This window comes from Puma concolor, chromosome C2 (assembly GCF_028749965.1).
Source record: "Puma concolor isolate L17-30 chromosome C2, mPumCon1.1.hap2, whole genome shotgun sequence".
NCBI classification, from domain to species: Eukaryota; Metazoa; Chordata; class Mammalia; order Carnivora; family Felidae; genus Puma; species Puma concolor.
The window spans coordinates 91,824,447-91,852,289 of record NC_141675.1 but is presented as its reverse complement, the minus strand read 5'-3'; the positions used below and the strand labels follow the sequence as shown (position 1 = coordinate 91,852,289).

At 39.1% G+C, this 27,843-nt stretch overlaps 1 protein-coding gene across 1 annotated transcript; it reads left to right on the top strand.

The window, feature by feature from the left end:
- The first annotated feature begins 138 nt into the window (after window positions 1-138).
- Window positions 139-27,453, top strand: FAM162A (family with sequence similarity 162 member A). Its single transcript, XM_025913833.2, has 5 exons — window positions 139-332; window positions 18,857-18,979; window positions 21,345-21,453; window positions 24,663-24,771; window positions 27,195-27,453. The coding sequence occupies exons 1-5, from the start codon at window positions 299-301 to the stop codon at window positions 27,285-27,287; spliced, it is 468 nt and encodes a 155-aa protein (XP_025769618.1). The 5' UTR covers window positions 139-298; the 3' UTR covers window positions 27,288-27,453.
- The last annotated feature ends 390 nt before the right edge of the window (window positions 27,454-27,843 follow it).

Sequence of the window (27,843 nt, the reverse complement as noted above, 5' to 3'; positions counted from 1 at the left end):
CCTTTACAAAAGCTTTCTTAAAGTCGCGTCGCGGAGGCGGCACCGCTTGAGGGAGAACCGGGCGCTTAGCCCGCACATTCCGCGCGTCACGCACGTCCCACACGCTCCGTGCGTCACGCAAGCCCTGCCCACACGCCCCGCGCGTCACGCACGGCCTGCTGGGTCCTCCCTCCAGCCCCGCATGTCCCGTCCGCCAGTACCGCCCACCCCTTTCCTGTTGCGGAGTTTGGTGGCACTGAACGGGCCCGCGCGCTGTCACCGCCTGCGAGGCGCAGTCCGGTCGGCGGAGTAGGCGGCCATGGGGAGCCTGCGCAGCCTGCGCTGGGCGGCGGGTGAGACGCGGGTCGGGCTTGGGGAGATTGGGAAGATAGCGTGGCTGCTGGAGATTGAGGAGTCCTGCAGCTTCCCCCAGGCCTGGTAACTGCTTGACTTCATTACGTACTCCCAAGTTCCTCAGAATCCTACCCAAAGTGATGGGAGAGAGCAAAAGCTGAGAGAGCAACTGTTAAGCAGGTAGTTGGAGTTGGCCAGGAGTGACCCTGGTGCCTGGCCATCCGTCCACCCGGCTCCCACTAACTTAAAGAGCCCTTGCTCCCCGTTCTTTTATCGCCCCGCCCCATCCCCTGTCTCCTCTGAGCTCAGTTCTTAAGGCACCTGCCATCCCTAGAGACCCCCCCCCCCCCATTTGCTTTATTGATTCAGGTTTCCACCCTAACCTCTCCCGTCCATAACTCTACTTGAGTCTCTCACCATCTCAAGAGTTTATCTCTGCTCTCAGGGAAAGCCTCGAGTCTCGGTTTCCTACCCACTTAGTGTCTGATGAGAAAGGGGATTTAAGGTTTCACAGAGTAATAGTAATTGTTTTTCTAAAATGGGAGATGCGTTTCTTTTAAACAGTTCTACAGTGAAGTACTTTGGATTTCTTGGGGGAAAGTGTTATGCAGAATCTGCAGTTTATTTTTCTAGTAGACATTTGTGTAATGGGTATTTGGAGTCAGAGCTTAATTTGTCACCTTGGGGAACTACCAGAGCCTGGGGAACTACTTTGCTTAGTAGTGGCCGAGAAATCAGAAAGTTTGCCTCTTGACACTTTTCCAAGCACCAGGGCAAACCACTTTTGTTCACCTTTATGAACTTTGGTAAGATGTGATGATTGATTTTTTTTTTTCCTTGGTGGCAAATTACTAAAAAGCTGTCTATTTCAAATTTTAAAGGAAGAATCACCCCAAACTTGCCTATTGAAATAATGTACATTACAAATGTAAATGAAGAAATGTAAAAAAAGAAAAAAACAAAAAAAACCCCTTTCTATGGCTTATTTTGTGTTCCAATGGAGAATGGACTGGAAAACATGTCTCAAGCTAGAGAATATTATACACTTCTTTTAAAATAAACACTCCCTCCACTAAAAGAGATTGATTGCCTTAATTTGTTCAGCTTCGTTGAACTAATTTACCTAAAATCTTTTGTGTACACCCTGTTGACCTGTTAGCTGTTACAAGGTAAGTGAAAGAATAATTACTCTGTAAAAAAACTAAAATAGCTGAGTTAAAGAGACTTTGACTACATAGGAATGAAGACTAAAGGTTTATAAGTAGCTTATCTTCCTGTCTTGAAGATATATTTATGCATTATAAAGATTCAAAAGCCTCTCTGCAGACTTTTAATATTCAAGATCTTCAGTATTGGGCAATCAATCAAAACAAAATTCCTTGAGCTAAAAAGAACAACTTACTTTATTCCAGATAGATCCACTAAGAATGTTACATGAAGAACTCTTTCCAAAGGGTCTTTGAATGTCTGATGTTTTGTGAGCAACTCTAAGTGATCTGCCTTTTCACCCACTTGTGCCCATTTTATAGCTAAATACTCTGACATACATTATTTTACTTGATTGATTTCTTATAGTATCCTTCTTAGGTAAGTCTTATCATTCATTCTCCAATGTACAAGTGAATAAACATAGGTCAGATGGTTAAATGAGTTGTCCAAGATCATTTAGCCATAAAACGTTAGAACTGGGAGATGAGTAAGTGCCTTCTAATTCAGGAACTTGTGCTCTTTGTTTCATTCAAGCTGCTTATATAGGATATGTGTGTGCTGTATATGTGTTTGTCATGACTAACTGGGCCTCTCTCTCTTTTTTTTTTTTTTAACGTTTATTCATTTTTGAGAGACAGAGAGACAGAGTGCAAGCAGGGGTGGGGCAGAGAGAGAGGGAGACACAGGATCCAGGCTCTGAGCTGTCAGCACAGAGACCGACACAGGACTCGAACTCATGAACTGTGAGATCATGACCTGAGCCGAAGTCATACACTCAACCCACTGAGCCACCCAGGTGCCCCATCTCTCTCTCTTTTTTTTAAATGTTTGTTCATTTATTTTGAGAGAGCGCAAGCAGGGCAGGGTCAGAGAGAGGGGGAGAGAGAATCCCAAGCTGGCTCTGCATTCAGCACAGGGGCCCTAACGTGGGGCTTGATCTTATGACCAGGAGATCATGACCTGAACTGAAATCAAGAGTCAGACTGAGCCACCTAGGCGCCCCTAATTGGGTCTCTTTAACGTGAAATGGAAGTGTCATGAAATGCAGATTTACTTGGGAAATGGAAGCACACATTCATGTGCAAATGGATTTTCAGTAAGAAGACTGATTTATCAGGCAGCCTTAACCAAAGGAATGGCAGATCATATAGAAACATAATCTAGGCATGCTTCACTTACCCAGAATATTATTTGGAATAAGATACTCTAGGTGAGTGAAATTTCACATTACCAAAGCTTAATCGTTTAAACGATGGACCTTTGTTTTTAAATGTTTTTGTTGGAAATCTTTGCTGTACTTTCTTAGCAAACAGAATATAGGTTTTTATGAGCTTGAATTTGTCATTTTGTGGGTGTAGCTGTAGATATAGGTCAGAGTTGTTAACTTGTGGTTCTTGGACCCCTTCTCAGATGAGAGGTCCTGTGAACCTCTGAAATTATATTCATGTTTTTATGACTATATACCTGTTTGGGGAAGAGAGGATCTGTATCTCGCATCCATTCCTTAGAGCAATCTGTGCTCTTTAAGTTAAAAGGCACTGATAAAATGATTTGGAACTAAATGACTACTGAACTATACTCCTGTAGGTTCCATGGCGGTAAAGACTAAATTGTGTTTACTAATCCTCAGCATTTATCAATGTCCAGCTCATAGTAGACAGGCAATTGATATTCTTTGAATAGTTATTTTTAGCTTTTTTAAAAATTAAAAACTTAAAATTAACAATTATTAATTTCTGCAGAATAATTATTAGGTCAAAGGAATGGAATGGCCTTACAAGAATGTTTCTCACACCTTCAGAAAAATTTTGTTGTCCTACACTTCTTTGACTTTTCAACAGATTTTAAAATGATTTTATCATTATCATTGTTATACCAATACAGTGGACCATGGAGCCTCCTTGTCAGTTTAACTGACATTCTGCAGCATTAGAATCAAGAGATAACTTAGAGGTCATGAAGTGTAGCCCCCTAATTTTACAGATGAGGAAAGTTAAGGCCTCAGAAGGAAACTGAGTTGACCCCAGAAAAGTCATACAGGTGCAAAGCTGGGACATAACCAATATCTCCTGGCTCCCATTCCGATTTCATTTCCAGTACATTCTGCGCCTTCATTGTTCGTTTTGTTTGTTCTTGCTAACCAACCCTAAATGAATACATGCCCATTTTTAGTGCTCTTTGGCTTTGTTTATCACACACTCCAGGTGTTGCCAACAGGTTTTTATTGAGCACACATTATATGCCCTGTACACTCTGAAACCTCTAAAGTGAATGGACTCCCTCTCTTGGTAGGGCTGCAGTTTATTACAATGAACAAATACACCTATATAATACATCTGGAGAGCTTATGTAGTACGGTATATGTTAAGTTCTAGACTGCAGAAAAGATTTTAAGTGCTGCCATGGTGTCATGGAGCCAGTTCCTATTGGTTTTGTGCACATTGCTTCCCAATTTCACAATTAGTCATGTTACATTGGTAGCTTGAAATCTGCTGTGGTCAGGGTTATTGGCAAACACTACAAATCAGGGATTTTCTCCACTGACCTCCCCCCATGACCCAGCATACCACTGGCTTTAAGAAAGGAATAGATGTATAGGTTAAGATTATCTACTGAAGGCTCCATTGAAACCGAACGGGAGACAGACAAGAGCAAAGATAGGAGCAGTAATGACTCTGGAGAGGTTGTGGGAGGAGAAAGGGTAGTAAGAAGAAAGGATTACCTTGGATTTCAGTCAGGAAGTAATAGGAAAGGTATGGCCTTTTGAGTGTTTTGAACTACATGCATTTGGGCAGAAAGGAAGCCTTTATGCGGAAGTTCCCAAAGAAGCATTTTTGGAAAATTACATTGGCTGCTACATACGTGAATAGCTACTGCTTGTGAAGATATTACAGAAATCTATGTGTGAGGTGATGATGAAAATGATAAAAAATAAGTGAATATATATATATATATGAAGTGTTTTGAAGAAATTAGTATAGCTCTGTGAAACAGGATAATTTAAGGAAGACTGAAGTTTTGTCGGGGGGGGTTAATAATTTTTTTTTTAATGTTTGTTTGAAAGGAGGGAGGACAGAGGATCCCAAGCAGCCTCCATGCTAACAGCAGCAAGCCCGATGCGGGGCTCAAATTCACAAATGGTGAGATCATGACCTAAGCTGAAGTCTGCTCAATCAACTGAGCCACGCAGGCGCCCCAAAACTAAAGTTTTTGAGTGTGGAGGACTGTAGGAGTGTTGCACCATTGTCAGAAATAAAGTTAAGAAGGGATACTGCTGTGGCAGAGAGGGTCATGAATTATTGAGTGGTAGGTGACATTGAGTTATAGGTAAATGTGGGATCTCCCAGTCAAAGACTAGGGGACAAAGGAGGGAGTCCTCCCTGAGACAGACAAATGCAGGAGAGAGGCAAAGACCAAATCTTGGAGGCCTGACATAGTAATAGGAAGTGGTAAAGAGGACATTAAAGAAGGTACATCATAGAGGTCAGAGATGAAGGGAGAGAATATAACAGTATAAGGTAAGAAGGGTCAGAGGTCTTGTAGAAGGCTGAGATTAGTAGAGTCAAATGGCCACAAAGATGGGAAGAATAGAATCAAATGAGCTAATGGTGAGATTCTAAAAACATTCATGGGACCAGAGGGAAATCACTAATGTTAGAGCAATTTTAGTAAAATGAGCGGGGGAAGAAACATTATAGTAAAATGTGTGGGTGGTGAGACCAAGGTGGTAAATTAAATACATGCCAGTTATTCAGTCATTTGAACTATGAAAGGAAGGAGATTAGTTTTTTATTTATAGGAACTGTTGAGAACAAGTGATTGTTTTGTCTAAGATAGTGTACCTCAGTGCCACTGTGGTATAATGAGACCAGAGTTCTCATCAGCTACCAGTAAGGTGTAAATCAGTTCTGCCTTTCTGGAAAGCAGTTGTTCTGGTCTTAAAAGGGTTCCTATTCTCTAACCCTGCACTACCAGGATTCTACATAAGAAGATAATCAGAAATGCCATCAAAGATTTGTGTAGAAAACTGCTCATTTTTGTAATAGTGAAATTGGGAAACAAATCCGGCCAACGGAATGATTGAATTCAGGTTATATCCATGGGTTGGATGTTATATAGCCACCAAAGGTATTTTTTAATTAATCTCTTGGAAAAGTGTTTTGACATATGCAAGATATAGTATTTGATTATGAAAATTGTATATGTTATATATAAACATAGGAAGATGCCTGGGAAGAAATACACCAAGTTGTTATCCCTGGAAGATGTGATTTTAGGTGTTTTTATTTTTTCATCATACTTTTTTTTAAGCTTCCAAATTTTCTATAATGAGCAAGTGTTACTTCTCTAAAGTTTATTTCTTTTAAAGCAGGGAGACATTTGGCAGGAAAAGGGCAGAGGGAAGAATCTAGAGGTGGTGAGATAAGTTTGGGACAACATGTCTCAGTAAGAGGGATCACAGATGGAATGCTTCACTAGTTTAGAGTGAAGGAAGGCCTAGTGTTCTTATAGGCCTGCAGAGAAGGACAAAAAAACAGATGGAGAAGTAGGGAATCTGTTTCTGTCACAAAGTGGATTTAGGTCAACAGCTAAGACCAAGAGAGTTTCAAATAGCCATTATTGGGTAGATGGGAGGATACCAAATTACGGCCCCATCTCACTAAAGTTTGGCCACCAGATACATAGAATTGTAAAGAGTTTTTTCCTGTAGTTTCCTCCCCACTTAAAAACTGGCCAGGTTTCAAAAACACCAAAAAACAAACAAACAAAAAAACTGGCCCATTTCCAAAGGCTTATTTATAAATCTATTTTTGAACTCTAAAATTTTTTTCCCATAGAAGCAATGTTACAAAGGGTGACTAGGGTTCTAGTCAGCCCACCAAAGTTCATAATGTCGATCTCTCTTGCCATTTTTCCTCCCTAGTATTTTTCACATCTCTTAGGTACTCTCCATTAGGACGTATAGCTGTCTTATTTCTTCACACAAACCACTTGAACTACAGTGTTGTGACATAACCTAAAAGGAAGGTCCCATATCTATGTCTTCCTACTCCTGCTTCCTTTGCCCCTACTTTTTCCTCACCCCTGGCCTGTCCTGCATTCTACACTCAGATTTACTGTATAAAATCACCATTGTTACTGTTGTTTTCCTGCTGAAAGCTTTTCTGCCTATTTCCCAAATCCTTTTGGGCGTTTGGCAAACAAAAGGACTCTCACTGTGGGGGAGCATGGATAGGCACAGTATCCAGAGCCAGAATGAGTTAGGCCCGTGACATCACTTAAATTCCAAGCCCTAGAACATCAGCATGGACCTCATTAAGAAGGCAGGTAGGTTTGTGAGCGATGGGAGCCTGGAAGGGAGATTCCGAAGTCTATGTCGCATACTTTTGTAAATTCTGAAAGCTGGGCATATAACTCTACAGGGATTCCAGACTTTTGATGTAATGAGTTACATATTACTGATGTGCAGAAGTCAGAAGTAAATCAGAGCTTCTTTTCAGCAAATTAGCTGTTGAAAAGAGGAATTTTGAACTCTGCCAGAGTTAGGTATTAAGCTCTGGAGGTGCCCTGGTCATCCATGTAACCTGTGTTCGACAGGGACTCTGGCTGATTGTGTTGAAGAACAGCAATTCTCAAACGTGGTAGCACATTAGAATCACATAGAGAATTTAAAAAAATATTGATGCCAGAGTCCTGCTCCCAGACACTGGGATTTCATTGGATGGCTCTGCATTTTTTTTTAAAGCTACTCTGGTGATTGTTGTATGCAAAATTTGAAATTCACTTTTGTAGAGCATGGCTTCTTAAACTTCAGTATGCATAAGCATGACTTAGAGGGCTTATTAAAACATTTTTCTAGGCCATACTCCAGGAGATTCTGAAGGTTTGGGGTGAGGTCTGCGAATTTGTTCTACTATGAAGCTCCTAGCTGAGGCTGAGTAAATAGTACTGTTTTAGACTTTAGAATATGTGGTATTCATTTCCATGTGTTTGGCACACAGTAAGTACTCATCAACTGTTGAATGAATGTGGGTATCTGTTTGCTTCTTGAAATTTAATGTTCATATGAATCGCTTGGAATATCTCATTAAAAATGCAGGCTCCCTGGGGCGCCTGGGTGGCTCAGTCGGTTAAGCGTCCGACTTCGGCTCAGGTCATGATCTCGCGGTCCGTGAGTTCGAGCCCCGCGTCGGGCTCTGTGCTGACTGCTCAGAGCCTGGAGCCTGTTTCAGATTCTGTGTCTCCCTCTCTCTCTGACCCTCCCCTGTTCATGCTCTGTCTCTCTGTCTCAAAAATAAATAAACGTTAAAAAAAAAAAATTAAAAAGAAATTAAAAAAAATGCAGGCTCCCACGGGCACCTGGGTGGTTCAGACAGTTGAGCGTCTGACTCTTGATTTTAGCTGAGGTCATGATCTTAGGGTGGTGGGATCACACCAGGCTCCCACCTGAGGCTCTGCTGAGTGTGAAGCCTGCTTTAGATTTGGGATTGTCTCTCTCTTTCTGTCTCTGCTCCTCTACCCTGCCTGCACGCACGCACGCTCTCTCTCTCTCTCTCTCTCTCTTAAAAAAAAAAAAAAAAAATACTGACTCAGATTCTGTAGGTCTGGGTAGGAGCTGAGAATTTGCATTTATTCTAACAAGTTCCCAGGCGATGTCAACTATTCTTGAAAATAGCAAGGTGTGACAGGATATATACCAACATGTATAATTTTCTCATCTCATTTCCATCAGCGTACATTAGTCACATGACCTTCATCTACACATTTTAAGTCTATCCTGAATTGGGCACATTTCCTACTCCATTCCTTTCTTTCTCTGTCCCATTCCAAAAGCATATTGGAGTGCAAGTGAGAATGACATTTTTATAGAGATAACATCAAATTTTTGCTACTTTTAAAAATATTAAATATCAAGTAAATATAAAATATTCATAAAACCCATATAGAGTAAAAACAAGATATAATTAATACCCAAGTACCCATGTTTTAAGAAACATTTTTATTTTGGAATAATTTTAATTTACAGAAAAGTTGCAGAGGTAGTTCTGTATACCTCTCACCCAGTTGCCCCTAATTTTAACATCTTCCATAACTATACTACATATGTCAAAACTAAGAAATTAGCATTCGTATATTACTATCAACTAAAGGACAGACTTTATTCGGGTCTCACCAGCTATTCTATTGATGTCCCATTTTCTGTTCCAGGATGCCACAACATGACATAGTTGTCAATGTCTCCTTAGTCTCTTCTGGTCTGTGACAGTTTCACATTCTTTGGTTTTCATGATCTTGATAGTTTTGAAGAAGACTGGTCAGGTATTTCGTAGAATATGTCTCAATTTGGGTTTGTTTGATGCTCACTTAGGGTGAGAGTAGGGTTATGGGTTTGAGGAAAGAATAACTAGCAGAGGTCAAGTGCCCTTTTTGTTACATCATATTAGACAATACCCACATGATTTACGATTTTAACCTTGACCAGTTTGTTTCTTCCTTGTAAAGTTACTGTTTTTCCCTTCCCATTCTCTGTTCTTTGGAAACAAGTCACCAAGTCCAACTCACACTTTTCCACAAGGAAAAAGGAATCCCAGAGGGAAGAATATCTACATGTATTTGGGATTTTTCTGTAAGGAAGATTTGTCCCTTCTCCCTTGTTTATTATTCAGCTATTTTTTATATCCATATGGATGCATATATTTTATACCTTAAGTTATATAATCTATTACTACATTATTTTGTTGTTCAAATTATTCCAGGTTAGGTTCTATCCGATCAGCTCCTGTGTCCCTTTACATGCCCCGATCTAAAAACATCCTTGTGTTTTTTGAATACTTCCTTATTTTCTGGCACTGCAGGGTATTCCAGCCTAGAGTCAACCATTCTTCTCCAAGGAGCCCTAGTTCCTTTGACTGGATAATGATATTTAGAAATCCAGATCTGGGCACTGAGTGTGCTTGTTCCTACTGAAGTATCACTGATTCCATGCCCTCCTACCGGGTAGAGCTAGGAAATACATGTATGTATAGTAACCCATGTGTATACACAGACACTTAGGATTTTTTTTAATGTTTATTTATTTTGAGAGAGCCTGCATTCTTGAGTGGGGGAGGGGCAGAGAGAGAATTCTAAGCAGAATCCAAGCTGTCAGTGCAGAACCCGACATGGGGCTCGATCCCACAAACCATGAGATCATGACCTCAGCTGAAATCAAGAGCTGAATGTTCAACCAACTAAGCCACCTAGGTGCCCCTGTGTTTATATCTTTTGTCTATTATCTCTCTATATACATAAAAATATATGTGAAACATAAATATATTTATATACTTCAATAAATATCTGTATAAACCTGTAGGAGGTAATACTGAATTCTCTGACTGATCCAGCACCACATTCATTCTAGCCTTCTCCCCTTGCTTTTGGAACTTCTTTCTCTGGATTCTTATTATGTACCATTTATTTACTTACTTATTTATAAAGTTTATTTATTGTGGTGGGGGGGGAGGGACAGAGAGAGAAGGAGAGAGAATCCCAAGCAGGCTCCATGTTATCAGCATAGAGCCCGATGCGGGGCTCAAACTCACAAACGGTGAGATCATGACCTGAGCCAAAATCAAGTCAGATGCTTAACCAACTGAGCCACCCAGGCACCCCCATTACCTACCATTTATTTACTTATTTGTTCAATCCTACTATACTTGTAAAGTAGTTTCAGGATTATTAATCCATGCTCCTGTAAGAAACAAATTTGCCAACTAGAGTACAGTGTTTATGTATAGTTCTTTTTATCTTTGGTACAGTTTCCAGCCACAACAATGTTTTCCAAAGTTACTCATGTCAGCTTCTTTTTCCCCCACCTTGAAGGTTGTGAAGTTAGGTCATGTCATACATTTCTAATAGTTTGGCGCATTTGTCACAGCCTGAATTCCATCCTTGGATTCTCCCAACATCCTGGTTGATGTTTTAAAATTTGCATATGTTAAAAGCTCTTTGCGATGTATAGTTTTATGGATTTTGACAAATGCCATGATTTTACTTTTAAGCAGATGATTAGCAGACTTCATAGTTAGCAACATACTTGCAACACGCTTAGCAACTGATTTTCATACAGGTTATAAGACACTAAATTAGATATCTTCTAAAAGTCTCTTCCTCTCCCAGCACTCATTGAACCTCCATTTATCATGTCTAATGTCACATCACTGATGATTCACTCCAGGAGTGTCTTGAAAGATTCTGAGAAAAAAGGATCCCTACCTCTCTGCACTGTCTATCATGAGGTTGGAAAGGCATTTTATGGAAAGGAGGGGAAAACGAGGCGAAAGCCAGTACTTGAACCAGCCTCATCCCAGCTAACCAACTATAGCTTCCAGCTCCTAGTAAAACCTCTGAGGTACTAGTTTTCAAATTGTGAGCCCCCAGAATAACAGTAGCAGCATCACTTGGGAAATTGTTAGAAATGGGAATTCTCAGACCCCTCATACTGAATCAAAAACTCTGAAACTGGGGTCCAGTAATCTGTTAGAAGTCCTCTGGGTGATTCTGATGCATACTAAAGTTTGAGAACCTCCACTCTAGGTTAACCAGCCATTTGTCAGTCACATCCTCAGAGGTGGCAGGGAGGATTCATCTCGACTTCCTGCTAGGGCCCCAGGGATGCAGAACTGGTCAGCCAGGGGCAGGCTGCAAGTGCAACCAGAGGGTTAAAGGGCCGTTTTTCTTTTGGTTTGTATGTTTGTTTTTAATTGTAATTCACCAGAGGATGGAAAATTTCTGGCTTGGATGTCTGTAGGGCAATATATTTTATCTCTTTGAGACAGAAAAGGAAGAAAAGACATCTTAATGATACTAAAACTTTTTTATGCTTTTGTTTTTTGTAGTTGCAGAATAACAAATCACATAAGTACTTCATAATTTTCTTTAGTGATTTCAGTTTTAATTTTTTTTACATTTGTTATTTCTAATGTGTAAAATATCATATTTGCATATGTTTTGAACAGCATTTATACTTTAGAGAGGTAAAAATTACTGGCATCCAGTATGAAGTTGTAGTAAGAAAAAGCTGGCAGATATTTTCTGATCCAGGTAAACTTCTCATGCCTTCAAGTGACTTTTTCACCACCAGCTCCACTTCAGATCTTACTCCCCTTACTCCATTCCAGCCACACTGGCCTCCTCGTTGTGGTTCCTAGAACCACTGTAGGGCCTTTGCTCTTAAATTGTTTCTGTTTGGAATATCCTGCCACTTGATATCTGCATAGCTAGCTCCCTTACTTCCTTCAAAAGTGGCATTCTCAAAGAGAGCTTACCTTAGTAGTCTAAAATCTCACACACTCCATTCCAAGCACATAAGCGCCTCACTTTATGTCCTGTCCCCAGTGTTCATTTTTTTCTCTCTTGGCATTTATTGTCTAACAATGTATGTGCATATACTTTCTCTCCAGTAGAATGCAAGTTTTATTAGCATCGATTTTTTTTATCTCTTTTATATGTTGTCTATAACAATGCCTGATACATAGTAGGTACTCAGTTATTATTTGTTGAATGAGTATCTCCAAACACGGATTTATCTGACTGGTAGTAAGTAGGTGTACCTGTTATCATTTTTTGCCTTATCGTCATTACCCAAACTAAGCTGAGAGTTACCTTGTCTTCTATTCTGCTAAACTGCCTCTGTTCTAATTAAGAGGGATGGGGAAGAGCAATACCTAAGGAAATAATTTGTTTCCTGTGGACCTTGTAGCTCACTGCCAGTTAACCTTGTTCCTCTCTGTCTCAGTGCCTTCCAGAAGGGAATGGGGCAGGATGCTGTGAGATGGGGCCTTGCAGGTCACATTAAACAAGGGGTCCTCTGGGGAAGATGAAAAAGTCCTGGAGATGGATGTTGGTGATGGTAACACAACGGTGTGAATGTACTTAATGCCACAGAACTGTACACTTAAAAGTGGTAAAAATAGTAAACTTTTATTATGTATATTTTAGCAGTTTTTTTATTTTTAAAACCCCAAACACAGTGGGCCTGAAAGTGTAGTTTCAAATCAGCAGTAGCACCTTCACCTAAGAACTTGTAAGAAATGCAGATTCCCAGCCTCCACCCCAGAACTGTTGATTTGGAAACTGAAGGTACGTGTCCCCAGTGCTTTGTGTTTAAACAAGCCATTCAGGTAGTTCTGGTGCATGCTGAGGTTTGAGAATCACAGCATTATGTAATTTTGTTTTAATCCCGAGAGCTATGAAAAACTATTGAAAAGTTTTATAGAATATTTTCATTCATAAAATTAGCATAAAATGGTCAGAAATTCTGACCACTTTAGGGGTAAAATTGAAAAGTGCTATGGAAATGTTTTGAAAATTATTGTTTTAAGTAGTACTTCAAAAAAAAAACCTTAAAATTTAGAGTGCCTGCTATATTTCAAGCATCTTGCCAAATGCTGTCACATTTGTTTTTCCATTTGCAATAAATACTACATTATCCACATTTAAAATGAGGAAAGATGTGGAAATCAATTATACTGTAATTTATCTACTTTCCTTATGGTGCACACTTACTGCCACTAGGTGGCACTGGTGGGGTGGTTACCCAGACCTGGGCAAGGCCTGGGATTACAGAATTAGAAAATGAAAAAATGCATACCCTTATGAAAGAAATTAGCAAATAACCACAAATCTTTACATAAACATAGGTCCCAATTTCTGGTACATAAGAGGACCTCTGAAAATCCACTCCTATATATAAAAACTATAAAAACACCACCAAAAATTCTTAAGATCAACTTTTTCAGAACTCTAGAAAATAACCAGAGGCTTGTGGTAGTCTGAGTAGTATTTATCCAAGAAAAATGACTTAATCATGGTAAGAGTAGCAAGCTTTATAATAGTTTTAACAGTTTCCTTTGTCCTGTCAGCTTCACAGTGGCCTTGAAAACCAGTAGCCTGTCAATCACAGTAGCTAATGAAAACCAGGAGTTCTAGCAGGCACTGAAGAAGGCAGAATGGATTTGGAGCGCCCTAAAATCCACAACCCCTGAGAATTGTTACTCTTGGCTTGTCTGGAACTTCCCTGGAAACACCCATTCACTGGGCTTGCCTTTTTTTCACCCAACTCAGCTAATTCAGTGGGAACAGTTTCTCCCTCACCCACCCTAGAGCATGCTGCAACAGGCACACAGAGCCCTTTGGCAAAGTCTGGCAAACTTCTTGGTGGCAGGCATTTAAGGATGTCTGTTCAGCGATTAGGTGGCCACTAAGCTAACACAGAACATAGATAGAATACAAGGGAATATAGATTAGTGGAATTGAATTGAGAGTCTACTAATAAACCCTCACATTTATGCTCAATTTTTTCTATATTGTGCCAAAATAATTCAACAGGGGAACGAATGCTTTTTCAACCAATGATGCTGGGAAAACTGGATATTCATTCACCTGCAAAAGAATGGAGTTGGATCCCTTCCACACACAGCATACCTGTATTAACTCCAAATGGATCAGGCCTAAATGTTAAAACTTAAAACGATAACATTCTTAGACAACAGCGTAGGAGTAAGCTTTTGTGACCTTTATATGACACCAAAGTCTCAGGCAACAAAAGAAAAAAAAAAAGGATAAGTTGGACTTCATCAAAATTTGAAACTTCTGTATTAAAAGGACATCATCAGGATGGTGAAAAGACAACCCACGAAATGGAGGAAAGTATTTGCAAGTCATACATCAGACAACACAACTCAATAATAAAAATACAACCCAATTAAGAAATGAGCAAAGAAGCTGAATAAACATTTCCCCAAGGACATATACAACTAGCTAACAAGCAAGTAAAGAGATTCTCATCGTCATTACCCAGTAGAGAAATACAAATCAAAATCACAACGAGATGCCACTTCACACCCACTAAGATGGCTTTTATTAAAAAACATAAATGTGGACTAGGAGGTGGAGAAATTGGAACCCTCAAACATTGCTGATGGAAATGTAAAATGTGACCACTTGGAAAACAGTTCCTCAAACGATTAAACAGAGTTACCGTATGACCCAGCAATTTCACCTTAGTATATGCCCCAAAGAAATGAAAATGTTTGTTCAAAAAGTGCATAATTTTCCATGTCAGCATTCTTCATAATAGCCAAAAAGTGGAAACCACTTAAATGTCCACTGACTATAAACAAAGTCTAGGGTATCCATACAATGGAATAAAATTTGTCCGTAAAAAAAAAAAAAAAACAACAATAAATACTACAGCATGGATGATGAACCTTGAAAACATGCTGAGTGAAAGAAGCCATTCATAAAAGGCCACATATTACATGATTCTATTTATAAAAAACATCAAAAATTTTCCATATTTCCAGAATATGCAAATCCATAGAGATGGAAAGTAGATTAGTGGTTTCCAAGGGTTGGAAGGAGGAAGAAACAGAGTGACTTAATGGATCTGGCATTTCTTTCTAGGATGATGAAAATTTTCTAGAATTAGATGGTAGTGATCAGTACACAACTTTGTGAATAAGCTAAAAACCATGATACTGTACACTTTAAAAGGATTAGTTTTATGATAATGGAGTTATGTATCAAGTGTTATTTTAAAAATCTTTACACAAATAAACATATACCCATTTAAGTCTATAGTAATATCTTTTAAATTGTTACATTTATTTTTTTTAATGTTTATTTATTTTGGGGGAGAGAGGGAGAGAATCCCAAGCAGGCTCCATGCTGTGAGTGTGGAGCCTGATGCAGGGCTCATTCTCACAAATCACGAGATCATGACCTGAGCTGAACCAAGAGTTGGATGCTTAACTGTTGATCTCAGCTAAGGTCATGATTTCACGGTTTGTGAGTCTGAGCCCTGAGTCAGGCTCTGCACTGACAGTGTGGAATCTGCTTGGGACTATCTCTCCCTCCCTCTGCCCTTCCCTAGCTTGCTCTATCTTTCTCTCTTTCTCAAAAATAAATAAATAGGGGCGGCCTGGGTGGCTCAGTCAGTTAAGCATCCAACTTTGGCTCAGGTCATGATCTCGTAGGTCGTGGGTTGAAGCCACGTGCCAGGTTCTATGCTGACAGCTCAGAGCATGGAGGCTGTTTTGGATTCTGTGTCTCGCTCTCTCTCTGCCTCTCCGCCGCTTGTGCTCTCTCTCTTTCTCTGTCTCTTTCTCTCTCAAAAATAAATACACATTAAAAAAATTTTAAAGATTTTTAAACATAATAATAAACTTTTTAAAGTTTTTTTAACGTAAGAGAAAAAAAAATAAATCGTGGTTCTAGTCAGCTTTGGGGAAAAAAAACGTATTTTACTCCTATTCCCTCTCTTGCCTCCCCCTTATTGCTCCAACTCTGAAGCTACAAAGACATCCAAGTAGGAGTTTGGAACTACAAAGGTACAGACAGACTGTCTACTAACAAATAGATCTTAAAAACTACTTGAACTTTCCTATGAGCTTTTATCCACAAAGCTGTGAGGGAACATTTTGGTTGCATTAAAGACAAGTTTTAGGCATTACTTTTTTTGTCACCCAGAGCATCACAGAGTGCCAGGATACTAGTAAATTTATCACTGGTGTCTTTCCAACTTTCTTTTCTGTTCCATTGTACTTCATAGTGCTCCCCTTTTTCCATGTTCTAGGACCCTAGGGGTCTTCTGATTCTGAATCCTATCAGCCCCGGTCTCTCTTGTACTGTGACCCCCATACTCAGAATCACTCCTCTTTCTTCTCTCACTCATCAAAAGTATTTCTGGCTTTTTCTGCTTTGAATTCTGATTTATTTATGGGGCACCTGGGTGGCTCAGTCGGTTAAGCGTCTGACTTCAGCTCAGGTCATGATCTCACCATTCATGAGTTCGAGCCCCGCGTCAGGCTCTGTGCTGACATCTCGGATCCTGGAGCCTGCTTCGGATTCTGTGTCTCCCTCTCTCTTTGCCCCTCCACTGCTCATGCTCTGTCTCTCAAAAATAAATAAAAACACTAAAAAAAAAAAAAAAAAAAAAAAAAAAAAAGAATTCTGATTGATTATGATTGATTTAAAAATTTCATGTTAAGGCTAAAGGTGAAAATGGCTAACCAAAACTAAATTTTTAGGCATACATTTGTTTTAGGAATGAATGTATTTCCTAGTTTTGTTAACTGAGAAGGCATGGAAACAATGACAAACCCAGTAATACTTCCTCTTTAAAAACCATAGCACCCTGAAGGAATGTCTGATTCTAAATCAGAGACAGGAAGCATTCAAAACAAATTTAGAGCATCATGTCCGAAAGTAGGGAAGCTATCAATGATTACTGAGCACATGTTGAAAGTACTCAGGAGCCAATTTGGAAGGGTCCCTAGTGGCTAAAAATGGGAATATCTGAGCATCAAAAAGAAAAATGACTGAAATGGGCTGGAGTACATAATGTGTTAAAATGCAAGCGTTCCTTATGTTATTTTTAAACAAAAGGTCGCCTGTGGAGGCTGCAAGGAAAACAGTTTATCAATTTGAAACTGGCAAATGGAAAGAATCAAGCATTCATTCCACATTTCCTGTGGACTTTTACCTTAGAATAATCCAGTAATTCATGTAGAATATGACCGTTTTATATTCTATAATGAAACAATAGATCTAGGTAACAATCATCAATGTCTGATAAAAACATTAAATGAAAGATTGATGGAGAACTTTATAAGGGATGAGTCAGACTGATAGCATCTACTGATAAATCTTAACAAAATAAAATTGATACATGCCTCTTGATAAGATACAGTAGGAAGAACACAGTACCACCTATGGCATATTATTCCTAAAAATTCTAACTTAAATCTGATGAAGCCTCAAAAATCTGTTTATGAGGAAAAAGAATTAGAAGAATATGCTAAACAACACCATGGGGATACAATCAACAAAATCTGAAATGAGGGAAATTCTATAGAATTAATGATGTAGTTTCTTCAACAAATGATAAGGCAGGGGACCTATACAGGACACATCAACCATATTCAATGTACACTTATTTAGAATAAATCAACTATTAAAAAAATGAGCCCATTGGGGAAATATAATATTTGATCATAATATGCTAAGATCAAGGAAATATTTTTTAGTTGAGCTAATGGTATTCTGGATAATGATTTTGAAAAGTTGCTGTTGTGAGATACATACTGAAGTATTCATAGGTGAACTAATAGGATGTTTAGGATTTGCTCTAAAATAATTCAGTAGGAAGTAGGGAGGGGTGTTCAGATGAAACTATTTATTGGCCATGTGTTGATAATTGTTGACACTGGGTGGTGAGTGCATGGAGATTTATAGTACTGATCTCTAAGTGTGCTTAGAATTTAGATTTTAAAATTAGCTATATATATAATATAGCTTTATACATTTTTTAATATAGAGTTTAAAAACTTCACACAATTACTATACCTGAAGTTGATTTCCAGTTGGGGAATTATGGCTTAGGCAAAACAAGGCTTTCTAGAGCCCCTTGCTGGCCATTGCAGCCCCCTACCCAGAGTATACCAGAGTCGTATTGGCAATTTGGCATCTTGGTTTATCACTTGTGAGAGGTTCTAATCTTTACCTAAATAACTCAGTGCTGTAATATGTAATATTTCCATCAGGAGCATTGTTATGACAAAATACGTGTGAGAAGTACTTTTATAAACAGCTGATAAAATGTTTATATTACAAATTGCTAATTTCCTGATGAGCAAAACATGTATATTTTAAAACAGCACCAAGGATCACACTTTAAATATATGTATCTTATATATACATATATATACACACACACACACACATATATACATATATATACATATATACATATATACATATATACATATAAACATATATACATATATACATATGTATATATGTATGTATATGTATATACATGTATATATATGTATGTGTATATATATATATGTATATATATATGTATGTGTATATATATATGTATATATATATGTATATGTATATATATATGTATGAGCCTGGGTGGCTCAGTCAGTTAAGCATCCGATTTCGGCTCAGGTCATGATCTCACGGTTTGTGAGTTCAAACCCCACATCAGGCTCTGTGCTGACAGCTCAGAGCCTTGAGCCTGCTTGGCATTCTTGCCTCCCTCTCTGCCCCTCCCCCACTCACACTTTTTCTCTCTCTCTCTCTCTCTCAAAAGTAAATAAACATTAAAAAAATTAAATATATGTATCTTACATGCACAGTAGTATATTCACTTTTTAAATGGGTTAATTTTTATAAATGAAATATAAACCTTGTAGGTATTTCCTATTTTGAGACACCATTAGATTGTCTTTCTCTGAAACATTTTCCTGTCTTTTTCTAGGAAGCTATTTTAGGTTATTTGAAAGAGATGCTTCCTCATCTCTAAGACTTACCAGAAACTCTGATTTGAAGAGAATAAATGGATTTTGCACCAAACCACAAGAAAGTCCAAAAGCTCCACCCTGTAAGTATGTATTCGTTTTTCCAGTTATAGAAGCTCCTGATGAATGGAACAACTTGGAATCAAAACAACCTAAAAGACAAGTCATCGCAGGGTTGTCATACCCTGTCCTATAGTTGAGGCCTCCCAAATTGTACTGTTGTTGGCTCACATGTAGCAATGCTTTCTTCCTTTTCCTCACTTGTCACTTTCATCTCTTATTTCCAGGATTAGATTGGAGCTTTTTGTTGGAGAATGGATGCACCAAAGTAAATAGCGATCTAGAAGTTATCTTTTAGGAACCCCAAAGATGAACCACATTAGGAAATGATGTTTGGGATACAATATAACTAGCACCAGCCTCTGGCTTGGGCATTAATTTCAGCCATCAGTACTCCTATTCTTAACTCAAACCCTTGTCACTGTCACTACTGTGGAAACAAGGAGCATAATATATAAACTGTAGGGTCCCACAAGCTATTTGCTTGTTCCTTCTTCATGGGTGTACTCTCAGGTCAGGCAGGTCTTGGTGAATGGAAAAGAACTATCTTCAAAGAATAGTTATCAGGAGCTTAAAAATGTTTATATCCTTCAACCTGGTGTTTCACTTCTGGGTATCTATCCTCAGGAATAACCCCAAATGTGGAAAATCTCTGAGTGTAAAGATGTTCCCATTTTTATAATAGGAAAATGAGAACTAAATCTAAATGTCAAATAATCTGGGAATGATTAATTATGTATGTTAGGTGTACTTGATGAGATTGTACAGCTGTTGGAAATGGTGCTTGTAAATACCATGTACTGGCATGGAAAATGTTTGTCATTATGTCCATGAACAAATAGGATACAAAATTTTATATCGTGTTTAAGCACATCATGATATACATATAAATGACACATACACACACAGGGATAAGACTTAGGAAACACTACCAAAGTAAAAATATAGTGATTATGCTACAACAGGAGAATTAGGGATAGTTTTTATCTTCTACTTTTATATCTATACTTTCCAAATTATCTTTAATGTACTTACAATGGAAAGAAAGCAAAAAAACAACTATAGAGTTGTGCCAAGTGCTGGGAGAGTTAAAAAATAAAACTACAGCAATGCCATTTCTATACTTCTAAACCTCTTTTCTCACCTTTGGTTCTTTATGGATTTTTTTTCCTAGTGACTTATCAGTTCCCTTTGCTGTTGCCTTCTGGTTAAGTGAGAGAGGCATAGCATGACGATGTGGCAGTGGGAAGGAGTATGAAGGAGTAGGTAACAGTCAAGGAGATGGTCTGTCTGTGAGAGATGTAGGCAGCACGTGGAAGTTAAATGAGATTATCTCTGAAGGTCCCTTCTAACCCTAACATTTTGTGATTCCCTAACTTTTTCTGCTCCTTATCTTCAATGACTTCTCCTTTTATTTTATTTATTTATTTTTTTGAAAGACTTTCTCTTACAGTCTGTGGTTGTGTGCCTTTCTTGTTCATCCGCCTACTTGGCCACTTCATTTTCGTCTGCTGCCTCTTTCTCCTGGACAGTCTCTTGGGTCTTAATCATCTTCACTGGCTCTCCCTTTGCACTGATGATTATCTCTGCTTTTGACTTAATTCATGAAACCTATTCAGATGTTGTAAATTTAGACCCAATAGGTAGATATAAAATGGTATCCATGCTTTTTCCTCTCCTAACTGGTTCTTTTCAGTCTCCTGATTTTGGTTAACAGTACTATTGTTGTCTTGCTCATTCACATTTGAGGCTATTTGATTCCTTCCTTGTCTTAATCAGTCTCCAAATTCTTTCAGTCATCTTCAGATTGACTTTTTTGTCTCTCTTCTCACCGTTCCAACTCCAGTTCGGACCATATCACCGCACTGTTGTATTACAAGGTCCTGTTTGGACTTGTTGCCCACTCTATCCTATCCTTCCTTTCTCTCTTCCATCTATTATGCAGATTAATCTTTTAAAACATCAACTTCTTCCTTGCTTCAAAGTTCCCAAATCAGGTTTAAAAAGCTTAGCCTGGCATTCAGGATCTTTGATAATCTTATTTTACCTTATAACCTTGTTCTTTTTCTACTGAAGTCAAATAAGCTTCTCATTGTTCCCTTCTTAGTTCATCTTTATCTTTATATACTTGCTTATGGTGTTCTTTCAACTTTCAATGGCTAGGAAATAATGCTTTTATTTTACCTCAGCCTTCACAGATTTTTGAATCTCATTTGACAAATGCGGCATCCTAAGAAATTCCATTCAAACAAAGCTCTAATTCGCTTGAGGTTTCTCAATGGTTCTGTTTAGTGGATAGCTAAAAAGCACGAATAGCACTTTTTAATTGCTAAATTTGAGAGTCATAACCTCAAATAAGTAAGATGTCTTGTCTTGTTTTTTTCATAGACACTTACAGCCACAGAGTGCCATTACACAAACCTACACATTGGGAGAGGAAGATCCTGATATGGTCAGGTCGCTTCAAAAAGGAAGATGAAATCCCAGAGACTGTCTCGTGAGTGCTGAACTTAGGGGTTGTAAGCAGCTTTTATTTCTCACTGATCCATTTCAAAGGAAAAACAGTTCCTTTGAGTCCCTATTGAAAACCTTTCAGCCAAATCCTAGAACAGTCTTAACTTCTCTAAATGTTTCCTCTTTGGCAAGTACCTGCAATAAAAACAGTGCTGGAAAATCCATGCCTTCTCATTGATATGTTATGTTGCACCTAGTGGAGAGCTGTCAAGTACTCAAAAGTCAACTGATTGATTTCCTCTCCTAGCTACAGAAATCTGACTAAGCAGTGATGTTCACTGTTTTTAGCTTGTTTTTAATCTAGGTATATCAGTTAGGTATCACTGACAATAATTATATTCTATAAAATCCACCCAAGTATTCAACCAAAGGCATAACAGTATTTAAGAGCAACATATTCTCTTTCTGGGATCCCGGAAAGCGTGCTTCCTATCACCAAATTTCTTAAACCCAGCTGTGGCTGAGATCTTGGGACTTTTTCAGAGTCTGGAGATAAGTATAGATTCCTCTGACTCAGGGTTTCTCAATCCCCGTGCTATCGACATTTTGGGCCAGATAATCCTTTGTTGTCGGAGGCTGTTGTGTACACGATAGGATGTTTAGCAGCATCCTTGCTTGGTCATCCTCCAGATGCCAGTGGCACTTAGTTGTAACAATGAAAAATGTCTCCAGACATTGCCAAATGTCCCCTGGGGGGACAAAACAAAACAAAACGAAACCCTGGTTGAGAACCACTGCTCCAGCCTCCTGATGTTAAAGACCCTGATTGGTTTGCATCTCAGCCAAGAGAGATTGTGAGAAGTAGATGCCATCTCCCCTGTGGGGCATCATCATCTTTACTGATAGGGAGTTGGGAAAAAAGCTCTTAGATGTTCCCTTCTAGCAAGAAACTATTCCTGGAACTTCTGGTTTTGGGTTCCAAGGCATGATTTTAAAATATCTGAGTTCATTCAGGGTATCTTTTCCCAGGAAGAGAAGTCTTACTTGCTTTTTGTTTACAATGGCTTTAACAGAGCCTTTCTACTTCTGTCTGTCAAATTAAATAGTACATTATTTTCACTAAAATTACTTCAGCAGGAAAGCCCTGGTCCTTCTTAGCTAAGATGACAGTGTACTCTCCTGGGAAATAAGAGCAAGTTGGAAATAAGAATGATGTTAAGTTCCTGCCTGTGTCTTAATTTCTTCCTGAATATTCCAGCAGAAAACAAGCTGGTGGGGGCGCCTGGGTGGCGCAGTCGGTTAGGCGTCCGACTTCAGCCAGGTCACGGTCTCGCGGTCCGTGAGTTCGAGCCCCGCGTCGGGCTCTGGGCTGATGGCTCAGAGCCTGGAGCCTGTTTCCGATTCTGTGTCTCCCTCTCTCTCTGCCCCTCCCCCGTTCATGCTCTGTCTCTCTCTGTCCCAAAAATAAAAATAAAAACGTTGAAAAAAAAAAAAATTTAGAAAACAAGCTGGTGTATACCCATGGCCCTAATAGGTGCTGTGTAGACTTTGCCATGGAACACCTTCAGTCTGCCTTGCCGGTGGTTCCAAGATCCCCCTTAAGCCCAAAGTACTGCCTAGTGAGTCACCATAGAATGCTCTTCTCTGGGCCTGAGCAAGGGTTCATCCTTGTGCTGGTAGTTCTGAACAGACACTGCCCACTCTGATTGCTTCTGTGGGATGGAGGGCAACCTCATGGCCTTATTTAAATGCATTTTACTCTTTTAATGTAAAATATTTTGAATGAAAAATTCTTGTAATGAAAAGTAAAATATGTTTCTTTTCATGAGTATCGCAGCACTTTAGATTGGCATATCCATGCCAATTCACATAAAATATTGTCAGCATGGGTAGTTAGTTTATGGTTGGTGAGCTCTCAGATGCTCTTAACAGAGCAATTCACTGTCCTTAGCAGTTGTCCCTGGTTCCTCCCACTGCCCTGCAGGCCCAGTTTCAGTGCCTAGAGAACTCCCTTCACACTGCCACCTCACTGGGTCCCAGCTCTTATATCACAGTGTGTATGCTTTCAGGGTTCTGCCTCCTGCAATGCCTGGACGCTGTGCCTCCTTCCAAGCATTTCTAAAGTATTTTTTTCCTCCTGATTTCAAAAGTAATGTGTATTAAAAATCTGGGGGGAAAAAGAGAGGAAGGAAGGAAGTTAGCACTCCCATCCCATCATCCGGAGATAATCACTTCCTATCTACATCCCTACTGAGTAGGCCATTGCTCTCTCTGGGGCCCATTTGGACTCTTCATACGCTGCCCTGAGTATCTACCAGGCTCATGTAATAGAACTGCAACTCACTGCCTCCATACAGAATCACAAAGGTGGAATGGCCTTCTCTTTAGACTCTTCCTTGTTAGGCGTCTTAGTTTTCACACAAGAATGATAATCCAACCCTCAGTGTTCTGTTAAGGCACATGGGTCTGTATTCAGTGGACAGGTTCAAAGACGTACTTGCCAAAGAGCGCAGTCTCAAGTTCACTGTCATGCGATTTTAGCAAAACATTAGTTAAAAGGTAAACATTAAGGAAGCATTGCTTAAAAGATCTTTCTCTGTTGCACATATTGTCTAGAATCTATTCCTGGTTCTAAATCTAAGTATTAGAAGTATTAGATTTAGATTATTAAATCTGTTCCTGGTTCAAGGCAGAAAGCAAAAACTTGGGTATAAAGAGCGCATTGTTTAACTCTCTCCCACGTTTGTTTTCTGTCTGAATTGTGATTCATGTTGAAACATATGAAACTCATGAAGCTCATTGCAGTATTTGTTGTCAGGATGTTGTTCAGACAATCATTATATCACATAGCATCTTCTTAAGAACCCCAGGGAGAAATATCTTCTGGTTTCACTTTTAGCATTGGCTGCTAATGTGAAACTTGAAAGCCAAAATTGGAGACGAGCATAGCAAGCATAGGTTAATACATTTTGCCCCTTTTTATTCCCCCTTTGTTCCTAGATCCACTTTCTGTCTTCACACTTTTTTTCTTTAAGTGTGTGCTATCTTGTTGGATTTTATATGTAAATTTAAAATGAGTTATGAAAACTCCCCATCCTCCCCCAAATCCTACAAGATTTCCAGGTCTCACATCTTTTTTATATTTATGGGTACCACTCCACTTTTGACTTGTCAGACGTAGAGCTTATTTCCTACTGGCAACTTCAGAAAGAGAAATGTTAACTGTCTGTCATGATCTCATTGTATTACTAGGTTTGAGATGCTTGATGCTGCAAAGAACAAGATCCGGGTGAAGATCAGCTATGTAATGATTGCCCTGACAGTGGCCGGATGTATCTTGATGGTTGTTGAGGGCAAGAAGGTGAGAGTGGACTTCCTCTCTGTCTCTGTTTTCTACAAAGGATCTAGAGGAAATCAGGGGTTGACCCTCATATTTAGTCTCTGCGAAGAGTTGGTTACTTTCTACACGAGAAATGATGATAAACAATATAAGACACAGTAGGGACAAACCTGGGCTATCCTGTCTGGGGATAAATAGCAAACCCTAACTTTGGCAAAGTGAAGGACTGAATTATTTTTGCATGAAGTAAACAAAAAAAAGTGGTTATCACAGATGTCATAAAAAATTGTGAAACAAGCAAAATGACACTGTTGTATCTAATGATGACACCTACATATCTATAACGCACTCCCGGTACATGGGCTTATTTATCCACACTCTAACTGCCTTAACCCTGGTGAACATTCTTGTCACCATTCTTTACTTGAAGCTCAGCCACACTGGGCCATATGTGTAAGGACCAGGTGTAAACAGGTGCAAAGGTATTCAAGTCCAGAAATCTCTGTTTTAACGTACATCATTATTAATAGCTATCATTAATTGAGTATTCACTGTCTTCTAAGCACTTGGCTGTTCTTTCATTTGAACCTCAGAACAGCACAGCGGAATAGATACTATTATTAGCACCTTATTTATTGATGAGGAAACGCGGCTTAGAAAGCTTTGCTCACTTGCCCATCTCCTGAATGGCAGAGCACAGTTTGAATCTAGACCTGTCTAATTGAGGTTGATAGTAAAATTGCTCCCAATTATTGAGTCCTCATTATGTCACAGGTACTATTAAACTCACTGAATCACCACAATGCCCTGAGAACCTAAGCAGTGGTTCTCTTAGTATCCATACTTTATAAAAGAGAAACCTGAAGCTCAGAGCTATTAAATCACTTTCCCAAAGTCACATAGCTAATAAGTGGCAGGATAAAAATGTAGAGCCAACTTTTCAAGTTCCCAAACTCATAGTACTATCTTGTGATTAAAATATGTTTTTTTTATATGCAGCAGGACTGGTCAAACCCTTATTTTAATACTATGTCTAATTTTATATATCACAACTTCCATGTGGAAAGAGATGTCTTATATCTATTATAAAATATTAAAAAGGTTCTTCTGCCAACCCAGTGATAACTGACTTCCTTATCCCCAGTGAGTGCAGAGTAAAAGGAAATGAACATCTGGCTCTCTTCAGACTCTTGGAATGGAAAATACTGACCATTTAGGCTGACCTTAACCTTATGCGAGCATGAGGGACAAGTGTGCAGGACTAGGTGAAGTTCTTTCCAAGACATCTCTGTTCCTGCCCCACCTCAGTTTTTCTTCTGACTTCCTGTTTGACTTCTCATGCTTAGTTCTCAGATTGAAACCTGCAGAAGCATGTGGACAGGACATAGGGGCTTCTGGAATTCTAAGAAGTCTGTATTGGTTTTGTATACTTGATTATAGTAAGCTGAGTCTAAATACTCTAGAAACAAGTTATCCCCTGGGATTTCCTCTAGTGTCATCCTAGGGTATACGCCATGTACTTTAAGAGTTTCTTTTCTCTCCTTTATGTACCAGAAAGCCATTTCATTTGTTTCACATGGAACTATCCACTTCTTAAAAGTTGGTAAATGCTACTGTAGAATGGAGAACTTTTAGACTTAATGCTATATAGAAGAGAGAAGTTAGCCATTGTATGTTCTGTCCTTACCATCAAGGTACCATTCCCATTCTCCTACCCCTTCCCATACCTAATTCTTTACATGTGAAATTACACAGAAGAAAATTCCACCGTATGTATAGGGTGCTAGTTTCACTTATTTGGTATAAAGCTTCTGAAACTGGTCAGCTTATGTAAGCTTCACAGGCATGTAATAGGTCACGTGGAAGGAAACAAGGGAAGAGAACGGTTGCCTCTCCCCCACTGCTGTTTACTCCCACAGGTTGGAGTAGTGGGATAGATACTGGTGAGAGTCATCAGTCGTAGTATTTAGTAAAGTGTGGGATCTCCAAAGCTAAATATTTTTGGTAAAAGAGGAGTAAGGAGTTTGAAGGGTATGAAAATACACAAATGAGTTAGGATAGGAGAAATGGTAGCAACAAAAAAAAGTGAAAGGAAAGAAAGGATAGAAATGGAAACAAAAAGGTATTAATACTAAAGAGAGAAAAAAGGGAAAAAGATAAGGGAATTAATTATAAGGGAAGAAGCTAGATTTACAGAAACATGCCAGAAAGACAGAGAAGGTAGAGGTGCAGATTTCTCTCATGCTTGACTGGATGGGCTACTGTACTGTGAAGCGTTAGAGGAAGCAGAAGGCACGGGGAGGATGTGTCTGTGCCCAATGTGCACACAGCAGACCATTGTGGGCATGCCCTGCCACAGTTAATCTATTGACATGAGTGCAGGGTAATGACATCCTCCCCAAACCCACACAAATAATCACTTGTTCAAATCTGTCTCACTTTAGGCTGTCAGAAGAAACGAGTCTTTAACAAGCCTGAACTTAGAAAAGAAAGCTCGCCTGAGAGAGGAAGCAGCTATGAAGGCCAAAACAGAGTAGCAGAGGTATCCATGTTGGCTGGCTTTTGAAAATGCAGGAATAATGTTGCAGCAATTAGCCTGTTATTAAGAAGAATATGGTATGAGGATCTGTTTCATGAAAGTATGGTTTACACAGACATAAATTTCTGCTGTGGTGGTACAAATAAATTTCCTTAAAAAAATGACCTGTCTATATTTTTGTGGCTTTGATCCAGGTTAAATGCAGCCTTTCACCTTTTTGGAGAAAAATCGGGCAAGTTATTTAAACTTTAATATTAACTCTTCTTTAGAGAGATGCCATATCTTACTTTAATTTTCATTACGAAAGTGATTTCTCTACAGAAGCCAAAATGGCTTCTAGTTCTGTATTTCTCGCTCATGTGTACTCCTTTCTAGAGGGATAAGGAAAGCCAGCTCAGTATACTGCCCAGGGGCATCTTGGAGAGCTAACCTCCCCAAATATCATGGTGCTTCTGAGAGCCCTGGGAAGCAGCTAGATCACACTCTGCCATCTTCAGGCATGTTAATAGAGGCTTGTAGGAGAGCAGTCTTGGAAAAGGTCCTGGGAAGGTGAT